The sequence below is a fragment of the Trichomonas vaginalis genome, chromosome III, assembly GCF_026262505.1.
Source record: "Trichomonas vaginalis G3 chromosome III, whole genome shotgun sequence".
Classification (NCBI taxonomy): domain Eukaryota; phylum Parabasalia; order Trichomonadida; family Trichomonadidae; genus Trichomonas; species Trichomonas vaginalis.
The window spans coordinates 12,831,502-12,845,947 of record NC_067205.1 but is presented as its reverse complement, the minus strand read 5'-3'; the positions used below and the strand labels follow the sequence as shown (position 1 = coordinate 12,845,947).

The 14,446-nt window shown below is 31.4% G+C and overlaps 5 protein-coding genes and 1 pseudogene across 6 annotated transcripts, besides 1 other annotated feature; 3 read left to right on the top strand and 3 right to left on the bottom strand.

Annotated features, from left to right (window-relative positions):
* Positions 1-1,127: 1,127 nt before the first annotated feature.
* Positions 1,128-5,273, top strand: TVAGG3_0691350 (uncharacterized protein; the record flags this gene model as incomplete). Its single annotated transcript, XM_001321148.1, has 1 exon — positions 1,128-4,670. One exon carries the CDS (start codon positions 1,128-1,130, stop codon positions 4,668-4,670), a length of 3,543 nt encoding a protein of 1,180 aa, XP_001321183.1.
* Positions 5,274-6,605: 1,332 nt separating this feature from the next.
* On the top strand, positions 6,606-7,084 carry TVAGG3_0691340 (cellular response to nitrogen starvation; the record flags this gene model as incomplete). The annotated part of the gene is made up of 1 exon (XM_001321149.1): positions 6,622-6,993. One exon carries the CDS (start codon positions 6,622-6,624, stop codon positions 6,991-6,993), a length of 372 nt encoding a protein of 123 aa, XP_001321184.1.
* Positions 7,085-7,281: 197 nt separating this feature from the next.
* Positions 7,282-8,313, bottom strand: TVAGG3_0691330 (beta1,3-galactosyltransferase family; the record flags this gene model as incomplete). Its single annotated transcript, XM_001321150.1, has 1 exon — positions 7,298-8,131. The coding sequence occupies one exon, from the start codon at positions 8,129-8,131 to the stop codon at positions 7,298-7,300; it is 834 nt and encodes a 277-aa protein (XP_001321185.1).
* Positions 8,314-8,440: 127 nt separating this feature from the next.
* TVAGG3_0691320 (motor protein) lies at positions 8,441-9,612 on the top strand (the record flags this gene model as incomplete). The annotated part of the gene is made up of 1 exon (XM_001321151.1): positions 8,472-9,152. The coding sequence occupies one exon, from the start codon at positions 8,472-8,474 to the stop codon at positions 9,150-9,152; it is 681 nt and encodes a 226-aa protein (XP_001321186.1).
* Positions 9,613-9,839: 227 nt separating this feature from the next.
* TVAGG3_0691310 (uncharacterized protein) lies at positions 9,840-11,935 on the bottom strand (the record flags this gene model as incomplete). Its single annotated transcript, XM_001321152.1, has 1 exon — positions 10,107-11,840. One exon carries the CDS (start codon positions 11,838-11,840, stop codon positions 10,107-10,109), a length of 1,734 nt encoding a protein of 577 aa, XP_001321187.1.
* Positions 11,936-12,015: 80 nt separating this feature from the next.
* Positions 12,016-14,446: part of a mobile genetic element that runs on past the window's edge.
* Positions 12,637-14,312, bottom strand: TVAGG3_0691300 (annotated as a pseudogene). Its single transcript has one exon. A coding segment is annotated over exon 1 (1,676 nt).

The following is a 14,446-nucleotide window of genomic DNA, read 5'->3' as shown; positions in this document are numbered from 1 at the left end:
ATTTTCTCTCGATTTCTTTTCAAATCAATCATTTTATAATTGGATTACCATTCTTTCCATATTGATTATATTATAATAATATTTTCTTTCTTTTCATATCAATCGGTGGAGGAACACTTGTTTACGCGTTGACAACGCAGTCATTTGAGAAGTTACGCCTCAAACCATCACAAAGACTTGAAGATGGCTCTCTTCCGTTCTTGCCTATCATATCTGCAGCAGATGCAATCGATTTCCTCAAAACTCTTGGATCAGCACGTTTGGAATACGTAAACAGACTCTCAGAAAAGCTTTATGGCATATTTTCAGAGATTAAATGCGTTAAAATTTTTGGAAATAAATTTTCATCTGTATTTTCATTTGAAATTTCATCCGAAAACGGTGTAGTTGACATGAAAGAAGTTGTTAATAATGCTCGTAATAATGATTTTGTTATAAATGACTACTGCAACAAAGATGAAAATTGCATAGCAAAAGTTTCTATTGGATGGCTTTCCTTGGATCAGATATCACAACATTTGCAGAATGGATCAATAAAAAATATTGTGAATTAAATGTTTCTATTAAAAATCGAGAATAAGATTCTCAAATCATTTTTATACTCTTTATAAACCAATTCTAGTTTAGGAATTTTCATTTTCACATTTTTCCCCTCCGAATTCTAAGTTAAAAAAATTTCCAACTTTATGTATGAAATTGAGACGAAGTCTCAATTTCATACATAAAGTTGATATTCTTTCTTTGGTTTTGAGTGGCCGTACACTTCATTTGAACGAACGTTTTTTCGTATTCACAAATTTTTCGGCCAAAAATAGATATCATTTATAATGGAAAGTTTAGTCCTATTTTTATAAAAAAACACGAAAATTCGAAACTATTCAAAATTATTGAAAGCTTTATTTTTTTTAATGACCATTGCCTGATCTCTCATATATAGGGCAATTTTGATACCGTTTTTGACTGTTCACCTTTGACTAGAAAAGTCAAATTAGAATTTTAATTTTAATGAACAGAGCCCAATTATATTTAGAGCATTTTGGAATTTCATCCAAAAATTGTGAAGTTAATTGAAAAAGTTTAAAAGAATTTGAATATACATTAATTTTTGGTAAAGTCATTTTTTTAAAATGCTTTCCATTTTAATCCAGAACACTCTAGCCATTACTGGTTTATTGGGCTATAATAAAATAACGATAAATGGCTATACAGTAGTGTCCCTACCAAATGGTTTACAACAAGCATCTGTTTTTGTTTGTCCTAATGAAAAGTTATTAGCCTATCCTTTTGGAGATAATAAATGGTTTTCAAATGATGTTCAAAATAAAATTTTTTTCGAAGGTAGATTAGATGAAAATAATGAAGTAGAATTTTGGATATTTGATTATGAAGTTGATGGAATCTATTACAATGCAATAGGAACAGAACTCGACAAAGATCTCGGAGGTGTCTCTTATGATTTTGTCTTCATTAGCTCAATTCCAATCAATTACCAAATTAAGCCAGAACATCTTAAGATAAAACTAAATGGATCCGAGAAAAATGATTTGTCATTAATTACATCGACATTTATGCATTTAGAAATTTCAAAATATGGATCTTCATTCAGCAATGGATATTTTAAAGTAACAACTACAGTCAATATAAAAGAATATCCCAAGAATTTTTATCAATGGTCTAAAGCAAGCAATTATGATATGGATTTCAGTGATGATCTCATATATGCCGGAGCTTTAGAATATGGAAAAACCATTGGTGTTGTTTCTCATACAAATTTTTCTATTCTAGTACCAGCAAATTCGTCATCACAAAACTATGTATGCTTAGTAACTGAATATGATAAGTTATATTATGAAGATGGAACTCGGGCTGAAAAATTGATTAAACTGCAAGCTAGACAATTTTCAAAAAGAATTAATTTCTATACAAAAGGATTAATATATGCTGAATTGAAATTCATTTACTATGATTTTAATTTAGGAGAGTCTTCGAACGTATATTCTGATGTATGTATCGACCACTTTGGATATGTATTAAAAAATGGAAAACGTGGCCGTGAATATTATAATTTATACATTGTAGGTTCTTATCCGTTTGATATGGATTATTCAGTACGTATTTCTGGAGAATTAAAACGGTTTGCAATCAGAAACCAATACGTTCATAGGCTGAATTATGAATTCCTTTACATAAATTCATTACTTTCAACCCAGCCAACATCATTATCTCCAAATTCATATAGATACAAAAGTGTTGATACTCAAGTCTGGGAGAGAAAATCAGAGCTAAAATATGGAATACGCATCGAAGATTCAATTGGTGAAGTCCAAATTCCTGCAGAAGGAGCTGCGCTTGTTTTTAATATAACAGGATATAGTCATTACCTTGCCATTATTAATCCCACAGAATTTAAGAATAATCCACGGGATTTTTATTATGATCGATATACTTTTATTACTAATGTATTCACTCCATATGGTGGCAGGACGAAAATAATGAAATACGTTCTTGTGCAAGATTCATTAGATGATGTAACCCGTGTTCATTACACAGTTATAATGAATAATATCGGTGGCTATTATGAATTATCTTTTTATAATTCCAACCGTTATATATTAGCATCTAATATTCCAATGGATATATTAATAACTGCATCTCAAGAGGAAAGTTTATTTATAAACAATGTCAGGTCGGAGTTTGGAAAAAGGTTTTTCATATCAAATCAAAATGTATGTAAAATATATTCATACTACAATATCGATCGTGGAATCAAAATTATGATAACAAGACATAATATATCAGATATTGTACCATCGGTTGATACACAATTTATCTATAATAGGTATAGTAACATGGGAGATTTGGTTAGCGATGGTGTTAAATATATAATGGAAGTTGATTATTATTCCGAGTTGACATTTAATGAAAAAATCCATTTGCTCTTTAAGAAACGCCTTCAGGTCATCAATCTAGAATATCTCGATGGCAGCAATCAAAATTTGGATATTTATGAAAATATTACAGAATTAACAATAGATCCTCAGTCTGCAAATGCTAAAATACAGGTATATGATAGTGATGGCTTTATTGGTAACTATGGAATTATTTCAGTTCCTCAAACTAATTCATCATATATAATTGCACCACCAGCAAATGAGTCATGCTATTTTACAATGCTTAGCAAGGTTTCAGATGATATTTCTCCAATAACATATGGTAAATATTATTTACTAAACAATACTGATGAAGTTAAAGTTGCACTTTTGAAGATTGCAGAATCTGATTCGTTAGATGTTGTTATCCACGGGTATGAATATAGATATTATTTGGATAGGTCTAAATTAGAAGCATCAAAACAATATGCAGTCGTTTATCTATCCGTTCCAGAAACAAATTTGCATATTAGAGGAAAAGAATATATGAAATATTCAATTGATTTTGATTCCCAAGAGATCAAAGAAGCCAATAAAGATTCTAAGTTCGAAAATCTGAATTTCATGGCAATGTATTTCAGATTTGACGAAAATTATCAAGACAAATATGGAATCGAAAATGCTATTGATGTTAATCAGAAGTACACAGATTCATATATTTCAGGAAACTTCAAGTTTGGCGAAAATAGTTTTATCATTAAAGAAAAAGTCCCTGAACCAACAAAGGCACCAGATCCAACAAAGGCACTAGATCCAACAAAGACACCGGATCCAACAAAGACACCGGATCCAACAAAGGCACCGGATCCAAAACCTTCAACAGATCTGAATCCAGGAAAGTATCTTTTAACATTATCGAAGGATGGTCAAACTTATGTGGTTTCTAAAAACCTTAACATTGTCTTCAATCCAGAAGACAACAATGATATCGAGGCAGTTGCAAAGATTGGTTCATCAAAGTATGATGTTATCAGCAATAATGTTTACTCAATTGATTTTTATGAAAAAGGAACACTCGAAATCTCAGGATCAGGAACAGTTAAAGTTTTTGTTTTCAATCAAGAATCAATTCCACAGGCAGAAGATAAAATATCACTTGTTGGAACTGTTGAACTCAGCATCGGAAATAAGAAATCTAAGGATGTTAAATACGTATTGAAGGAAAACCAAACAATCATGATCTTTGCAGCTCAATTCTCTTCAAAAGCGTTGACAAAATTCCATAGTACAAACAGTAAGATCATCATTATAGTTTATAGTATTGATGGAACAAAACTCAGTAATACAAGAAGAGTTTCCAGTGATGATCAATATGATGGTCCAGTTATTATCTACATCCATAACACTGCCAGTGATGATGAAGAAGCTAAAGTAACAATCCAAAACGAATCCCCAGAGAAAGAGAGATCATTCATTGTTCACAATGAAATTGGTGAATATAAGAGTATTTCAAAAGAATCGAAACCGAATAATTCTAGTAAAGCTGCTGGAATTGTAATCGGTGTTATTCTTTTGCTTGCTGTCATTGCGGCTGCTGCATACTTCGCATATTGGTATTTATATAAATCAGGTGAATACGAGTGGAGCGAAGGAACTGCTCAAGATAACGTTGAAAACGAAGAAACAAAACAAGATATTGATAATGAAAAAACAACCGAATTTGACTCAGTACTCAAAGATTATCAGCAACAAACTGATGGAGCAGAAGAAGAAGACTTTTTAACAAATTATGAGGTATAAGTTTGAACAATTTATTTTTATACAAATCATCTTGTTGATGTGAACTTATGAACTTTACCTTTTGAATATGAAATCTTTTTCATTTGACTGGAATGAGTAATTGATAATGAAATCAGCACAAACTAAATTTAGAAGTTACTAGTATTAATTTTTAAATGAAATATTTAATACTTTAGTAAATAATTAGTTTATATGCAGGTTAAAGTATTGGTGATATATGTTGATTCCTATAATTGATGTATTGACGATGAAGAGTGGCATGGATTTAAAAAAGAATAACGTGGGTGAGTTTTCATGCATGGGTTGCCGGTGCATTTACCCCAAAATATTTGAAATAACTCTACATGGCAGATTTTTCATTTCGAGTAAAATACTGCTTTGGTTTCAATCATCCATTAAGACTCATCTTTCTAATCTTTGTAATCGCTAAATTTAATCATATGATTATGATTCGCTCACCATACCATATTTTTTTTTAGAATTTAGCTGAACAACTATAATACCAGCTTCCTTTTGCGTCGATAATTTGGAAGTGTGTATTGCTAATAAGTAATATGCATATAAGCTCAATATAATTTCCTCCTTCAAAAGTAAACCATAGAAGTGAAGCAAAAAATGGGAGAATTTGCACCTACAGGTATCACTGCCGAAGGATTGCTTGACCTTCTCAAAAAGAAAAGTAAGATTGGCGTTGTAGATGTCAGAGATACTGATTATGGCGAATTTGGAGTCATAAAAGGCGCAATTCATTTTCCTTTTTTCTCAATCACTGATGCATAAATAGCTGATCTTTTGAAAAATACGCTAAGTAATCATAAATATTCTTTCATAATATTAATATTGCAAATTTGGAAGAGCTCGCTCTGTTAATGCTGCTCATGAAATATCGAAAGTAGCACAAGAACTAAATAAAGATGTTAAAGACCCAGTAACATTCCTTAAAGGTGGGATTACAACTTTTGTTATGACACCCGGAACAAAAGATTTCTTGGAACATACTGATTCATATACTTTTGATATATAGAATGGTCTTCGATTCAGTAGGTTTTATTCTTTAGATGTTTTTCACCAGAAAATTTTCAAAATTTCTAAAAATTGATTACAACACGTGTTTTCTTGTGTATGAATAAGAGAACATTAGATCACAAAGTGAAAATTATAAATATTTTCATTCTCAGAAGTTATATATTCTTTGATCGCGCATTACACAAAGAAATATACAGTAACGAAGAAGAGAATAAGTAAATATCATTATTGTTTTTCCTCAAATACCTTCAACGTATTAGATTAAACTTTGTTGTGGTTAAAAATTAAGATTAGATTTTATTCTTTAAGCAAAATCATGTATTTAAGGTCTATTCATTCTCTAATACCAATATGTTTTATATTTAAACACATAAACAATATTATCCACTTTATTATTGGAACGTTTAAAACGATTTTAAAGAAATAATGCAAAATACTAAGATGATCAAATCACATTTACAAAATTATGCGCAACTTATAACCTCGTTCTAGGCCATTATCAGTGAGTCTCGATCATAATCTCGGAATTGAAACGTTTATGTATTCAAAGGACTTAATAACATAGGTTTATTAACAATTGAACTGCTTTGCTATGGATAGGAAAAACCCTGCCAAGAAATATAATGCCAATTAATGGGATTCTTTATTCGTTAACCTCAAGACCACACTTGTTTCATGAAAAGTTTGTTATACCTACAATCCAGAATCTAAAGTGATTGATCTAAGTGGATTGTGAAAAAAAAATTGGGAAGATAACTATTTTTTTTTGAATTTTTATGGAGAAGTAAAATTGATCCACTATACTTCTCCATGTTATTCCAAAATGAACGTTGGTGATCCACCAAAAATTTTTCCTAAAAATTTTAGTATCCGATTCTCCCCCTCAATAATTTTTAATTATGGATCCGAATTCAAAAAAAAAATAATGTTTTCATCAAAGAACGAATCTCGCTACAAACGCGAAAAGTCCTTCGCTGACAGATGCCAGGAGTCAGCAGGTATCATTCGTAAATTCAAGTCTCATGTTCCAGTTATTGTTGACAAAGATCCAAAATGCACTTTGCCTGATATCGAAAGACAAAAATTCCTTGTCCCATCAGAATTATCCATCGGACAATTCATCTATGTTGTCCGTAAGAGAATCAATCTTCAATCCGCTGAAGCAATTTTCTTATTTGTTAATAAGAAACTCCCACCACCAAACTCTACAATGGGAGCTCTCTACGAAGAAAACCGTGATGAGGATGGATTTATGTATTGCTTATACAGCTCTGATAACTCATTCGGCTCTAATTAAATTAAATCTTTTTTCATGAAGATTGTTAATCACTCCCGATTCAATAAATCGAATATGTGAAATAAACAACTATTGTTAATGCCAACTACAACCAAAATCTTTTCTTTTCAAAATTTCTTCCGATTAAAAATTCGAAAAATTTTGTACGGTTTTATAGGACATGTAACTAACTATTGAGTTTTATTTGCCTTTTCCTAATGAATTAATACGAAAACTTTTTAATACGGTAAAATTTATTTAAAAAATGCATAGTTTGGTTAATAGATAGAACAAACATTTACTCTATAAGTTTTATAATATAATATTAATCATAGTATCTTGCTTCGGTTGTTGAATCACCTAAACATAAAACAGGTTTGTTAATTGGAACATAAAAGTATAAATTATCGGGTGTAGCTGCTCTTATTTTCTCATGCTGAAGAACAAACTCATCAAAAGGCACTCTATCATGCCAAAAAGTGATATCTTTCACTTTTGTAAGGAATTTTCTGCATCCTTTCCTTGAAACAGGCACTGTACACTTTTCAATGTTAGACACATTAGTGACAGCTTTAAGAGCACTCTCCTGTTTCCAGAAAGAATGGCCAAGAAACCAACGCGAAGTAAAGTTTGCAGGAGGTACTCCAATTTTGGATAGGTAGTAGCCAAGAAGTCTGTCATCAGCTTTGTTAATGTTTGTCATCATTCTGAACCAAGAATAATCTTGATAAATTTGATAAGCTGCTCTTCTGGAAAATACGAAGCCAGAGCCTCCTTGAAGATATGTAGTATTGATTTTTCCAAGGCAGGCACCTTGAATAACAAAATCTTGATATGGATTAAAATTTTCGTTAAGTTCTTTTAAAAATAATGGGAATGTATCAAGATTGATTACAGTATCTTCGCATATTCTTAGAAACCAACCTGCATTGGAGTGTTCAAGAAAATATTTAAGCGCGGCGAACAATTTTGAAATTAATTTATGGGTAGATATATCATCGGGATCATTTACAAAATGATATGGTATTTCCCCACTTATTGATTTCATTTTGCCGTCAATGAAGAATCCCATTCCGGACGTAAAGTTGGAATAACGCAATTTTTCATACCATTGCGAATAAGTGAAATCAATTTTATCTTTTAATGATGCACCGGACATAACGGCAATGTAGATATTCTTTTCGTATGATAGATTTGCACTTTCAATTATTAATGGATTTTCTTCAATCAAAGATAGAAGAGAAAGTGAATATATTATAGATATAATTAGTACTGAACCTACAAATACTGAATATGTTAAATACAGTAAAAACTTCCGATCGTTTGATGCTAAATTATCTGGAAATTTCACTGCTATAGATTGTCACTTTTTGGTGATTTTATATTCTGAAATTCCGGAATCCCAGAATATTAATGAACAATATTTGTGATAAAATTTCAATATGAAATTTGAAAAAGTGAAGAAATTCAAAAACGTGATCATTTCATAAGAAAAATAAATGTCTACTCCTTCAGACCAGCCTCTTCAGCCAAGCCTTGCTCCAAAGAGAAGAGAGCGTCTCACATCAGGTGGTGATCAAACACCAGAAGAAATTGCAAGAAAACAGGCTGCAGACGCTTTTTTCAAAGGTAAAAAGCATCGTCGTGAGTCTTCCGCAAGTAAATACTATATTGGCGATCATTTAGGTATGCATGAAGATAATGTAGTTGACCAAATTCTCTTTTCTTTCAGCCCACCAGAAGATTTGTATTTTGCTGATCACTGCACTCGTTTGACAAACAGGAACCACATGGAAGATTGTGGATTTATTGTTACAACAAATCACATATGTATTACCAATACTCGCTTAAACGCTTACATTATTCCAAATCCAATTCCCATTTCCGATATTAAGTCCATTTCGACATCTTTGGAAACAGATAATGCAGTCGTTATTCATCTACCAGAATATAATTCAGAGCTTATCATGACTTCTTTCAAAATCGAGTTGATGAAGGTCTTGATGGACAGATTTAAAGCCATTACAAATAGAGAATTGGAAATCAAATTCTCTAATGTCCTTGAATTTGATGTAGATGACTCTACTTCCTTCGAATTCGATTTCGTTCGCGCAAATGATGGAGTTCGCATGACATTATTCATCAAAGCGAAGACTGCTAGACCTCCAGCTACTCATTAATGTACATATAATTTTCTATTTTTTTTAGATTTCATTTGTTAAAAATATCAAATTATGCTACTACTAAATGCTGTTTGGAATTTCTTTTTTGGCTTCTTGAATGCGTCTAATCTTTTTGGAAAACATTCTAAGGACAAAAACCAAAATGAATTCAAAATCGTTTAATTTATAACCTTTATTTAATTACGAAATGTCATATCATTACATGTTGAATAGATGTAGCTTATCAACATTTCTGAACACCAAGGTTAGGAACCCAAAATGATCGCTAAACGTCTATTTATCTATCAATATATCACCTTATAATCACATACTTATTGGATATGATGACTATTGGTTTATCGTGGCTAATTGTTGTGAGAATCTGAGAGAATGAATCGTTTTTCTTACCATGAGATGGAACCTTAAAAATAATCTGTAAAAATTTCTAAAATATGGAATGGATAATATTTAACACGTTTATAAGCGAAAAATAAAAAAATAATTTCGACAAAACTAAGATATCAAGAAGTTTTAAGTTGAATTAGTTATAAAATTTAATTTAAATTAATTATATAGTTTTAATTTTTTCCAAAAAAATTGGAAAATATAAATTTTAATAAAAAATTTATTGAAAATGAAATTAAAAATCAAATTTTGAATTTTTTTTGGAATTTCAATAACATGGTATTATATTAACCTTATGATATCAATTCTATTTAACTTACAATAATATAAAAATTCAAACGTTTTAGATATTCTTTATTAAATAGACAAGAATACTAAAATAACATATGAAAACTTGGTGACATTGACAGTTGAAATACAATTCCAGTCGAATTTTTGCTTTCTTAATAGTTTTAAGTGATTTTATGAAGATATTAATGGGAAAAAATGAAAAGCAATAGATGTAGTTAACAACAATTATATTTTAATCGATAACAACCAAATAAAAAGGATCAATTTCCTATCTAACTACTGGGGAATTTTGCACAAAGAGTATTTTGCGTTTCTTGAAATTTCTTCGCAACCATCAGGTGCCACGATGCTACTTACTGGTTCAGCAAGTACGTGTGTAATCTTTAATTGCTTCCAAACGTTAATATCTTCAGTTGAAAGTTGAGAAACTTCTTCCAGCCTCTTCTTGATATTAACTCCAAGAGCGAACAATTCGTGTTTGTTTCCTAAGAACTGCTGACGACCGCTGACAGCAATCGGCGACATTTGCTTAGGAGAACCGTAAACGATTGAATCTTTTGGTATTTTTCGAAGCCATTGTATTGCTTCTTTGTCTTCATCTGAAATCATGTATTGTCTTGGAAATTCTAATCTTCTTGAGACAATAAAGCCTCCGAACAACAGGAAAGCGATTGTAAATGTCATGAAGAATGCTGCGATGCCTTTGTTCTCTTCATCGTCCGGCCAATTGATGAATCTCCTCATTAATTCGACGAATGCGACAATTGAAAGCGGATACAACGTACAAGCAATAGCAAGCGAGTTCTGCAGGTGGTCATTACCTTCCCTGAAGAAATTCAGCAGCAGGAAAGGTCCAACTGTCGATAAAAAGTAATATTTAAACGTACTTTTCGGAAGAACCCAAAAGAAAACAGCGATTATGGTGAAAATTGGTCCTAAACCGACCCACCAAATAACTATTGGCGCGAAGAATGTTCCGCGCATTTCGGCTTCTCTGAATAATGGCTTGTAAGTCCAATCAAATGGGAAGATTCGCAAGATTAAAGTCAATGTACAGCCAATCAGCATTTTATTCTCATTCTGCATACCAAAGAGGGTTGCAAATAATGCAGCGGAACTGGCAACACTCGGGCAACATGCCGCAAAGATCGCGCTGAGGTCGGATGGCATCCAGAAAATAGAATACTGAGAATAAGCAATAGTAAACGACGTAGCTTTGGAGAGACTGAGTAAGTAACCGAATAAATGATACCAAACTGTTGTATGTGACTTGGAAAGCTGATGAACTAAATCATTGTTTGGATTGAGTCGATTTGCGGCTTTGAAGTATAAAAAGCCAGCCCAGCTGCCTGAAAACATGTAAACGAAGGCGGCTAAGGCTGGCCAACGTGTGTATTTCTTTGCGAAATTAAATATTGAAAAAGCAGTTGCCATTGTGTTAATAAAGCATATTACGATTGATGCTCCGCTGTATGATAAGCCTGTGGACATTAAGGAGGCTGTATATAAGAGTGGTAAGGAATATCCGTAGTAATATTTGCCTGAAATCATTGGATCTGCATAAAATAAGACATTTCTGCGACGGTTATTCAATCCATAGAGAACTGAATGAATAAAAGATAACTCTCTGTCCATAATTGGGGTTAATGCTGTTGGAGATTGCTCTGGAGCCAATTTGTAAACACCAGATAAGTGTTTGAATGAGCAACCAGCAACAAATGCAATAAAAGCAATAAACCAGGGAGCTTTTTCAAATGATAATGTAGATTTTTGGCCTTTTTTATGAAGAACTAAAGATCCAGCGATTTCTCCACCAGAAATTATAAGAACAATAACAAAATTAAACGGAATAATGAAATTAATAACGTATAATGCCATTGCTGTGATTTGAACGCCTAAAAGCCATCCACTGAATATTCTCATCATTATATTAAGGTCTCTGACTTTGAGAAATGGGATCAGCTCATATCCAAGCCAAATGCTTGATACTATAGGCAAAATCCAAAACATTTATGAGGAAAATAATCGTCATGAACTCTTTTCTTGCATTTCAGACCATATTTATACGTAATTTGATACGAACACTTATACACATTTGATTTATACGAGCTATCAAATCTATTTATTATGTTGTTCCTTTTTATTTAGTTTTAGTGATTTCATTTTCAATATCACATTGTGGTTTGGCAAACCCAAATTTTAGCTAAAAGTGACAGGAAAAAAAACGTTTAGTATTAAAAAAAAAGACCGATGAGAGCTTCGTTCGAAATATAGAGGGAACTGAGAATGCGCAACCATTCTCAGGGAATATTGGATGCTATTCCCGTTCCCTCTGTATGGAAAATTGAGGTTTTCAAAGGGAGTTAAAATAATATCAAATTTATACTAATTTACTTCAAAATACAAAAGTATTTGACAGCTAAAATTAGTTACTTTAGCAAGCCTATCAATACCCTTTTACGATTATTGTTACTTTTTCGAAATAAAAGTAAAAACAAATTTATACTAATTTACTTCAAAATACAAAAGTATTTGACAGCTAAAATTAGTTACTTTAGCAAGCCTATCAATACCCTTTTACGATTATTGCTACTTTTTCGAAATAAAAGTAAAAACAAATTTATACTAATTTACTTCAAAATACAAAAGTATTTGACAGCTAAAATTAGTTACTTTAGCAAGCCTATCAATACCCTTTTACGATTATTGCTACTTTTTCGAAATAAAATAAATTTATTATCAAAAACCTTTTTTTCTTAGTAAAAATAAAAATGTTATTTTATATCAAGTTTTTATTCATAAATTTTTATAATGTTGTATAAATTTGAAGGTGGAAATCTGTAATAATTTTATCTTGAAAAGACTTGGCATTCTCAACAATGAATTGAGGGGTATTGCATCCAAATTCTGTAATTTGCGTGAGAATACTAAGCTTGATTTCCATTGGGATACTTAATTTCGAAAAATACTGGGTCATTCGTTTTTGAACCTTTGCTGCCTTGACAACTTTATCAAGTAGGTCATCTAAACCCAATTGAAGCGTATTTAAGTTTGCTGATGAGTTAACTATTAACGATTTAATTTTATCAGTGAGCATTATACATTTTTCTGTATCCAGTCTGATTGTAGACTTTTTTGGCTTTTTTTCAGATGGCAACGGATTTGGAATTTTGTCTCTGAGCCTTATATCTTGAGAAATTCTGTAATAAAATGAAGGAACGATAAAATCGATTAATTTCATCACAAATCGATCAAATCTCATGAAAATTGTTCCGCCAAAGTAGTAATATTTAATTTTTTTGTTAATCGATTCTGAAATGTTATTTGTGAGAGCTAAATTTTCATCTCTTTCAGCGGCTGTCCATCTTTCTTGGTTTGATATCCATTGATTTTGTATGTATTTTGAAAATTCTGGGAATTTTTCGGCTATTTCCAGAATTTTTTTGAACGTTGGTTCAATCCATTTCTTTCTTGCCATTTCTGCCGTATGCAAGATAGTTCATTTTTGTATCTAATATCAATTTGTCTGAACTCTCAAATGCATAATCTTTCAAATTTTTTCTGAACGCCCTCATTACATGAACTGCACACCAATGAAGGATAACTTCTGGAAAAGAGTTGATAATCGCATTTTCGATTTCTTGTGCACAATCTGACATAAAATATTTTGGTTTTACTTTTGCCCAGTTAAAAAATGCCTTGAGACAGAATGCAATATTTTCTGAAGTGTTTGGATAAACGACAAATTGAAAAATTGGGAATGCATGTGTATTTGGAAATTTGGCTGATATCATGTAAAACAACATTTTAAATTCAAGTAATGAATGGGTTGCATCAATAAAATGCTCTTTCACAATTTTGATTATGTCCAGAAATTTGAAAGAAGCATAATAAAAGATTAATTTCTTTGGTTTGTTGTAATTATCGACATCGAAATAAATTAAATCTTTTGGTGACTCTTGTTCTTTGATACCCTTAAATAATTGAGTTGACTTGAATTGATTATCATCGTACTTTTGAATACCTTTGATCTTTTTATTTCCTTTTTCCTGAATTGTTTTCATTTGATCTGAAGATGCATTCAAAAAAGATGGCCTGTTAAGTGGATCATCCAGATCAAGTTTTTTGTCGCATTCAATTTGAGCCATTTTCGGATCACCCCCCTGTTTTATAAAATTAATAAGTACCCGACGATAGCATTGTGATAATGTGTGGTATTTCTTTGTCTCATCTTTGATTTGATTGTGATTATGTGTTCCATTATATTCTGTTAGGATATATTCTTCATCATCCTTTAGAAATGAGATACATGCTTCACATTTATCTGCACTGCACCTGAATTTTAATTTTGTTCCCCCCTAAATTTGGATTTTTTTTTAATTGATATGGACAACCTGCATGGCATTCGTTATCAATGACAGCTTTCATAGCATCTATATAAGATAGCCTTTCTTTAAGTTCGCATGGTGCATCGATATGCATCAAAAAAATGAAATGAAATTTCAATATCAAAAAAAGCACAAAATTTGAAAAAATTCACAAATCTCGGTTTCTGAAAGAAAATGGCCTCTTAAACTTTGTGCATATATTCATCTATAAGACACATTGTATCCATA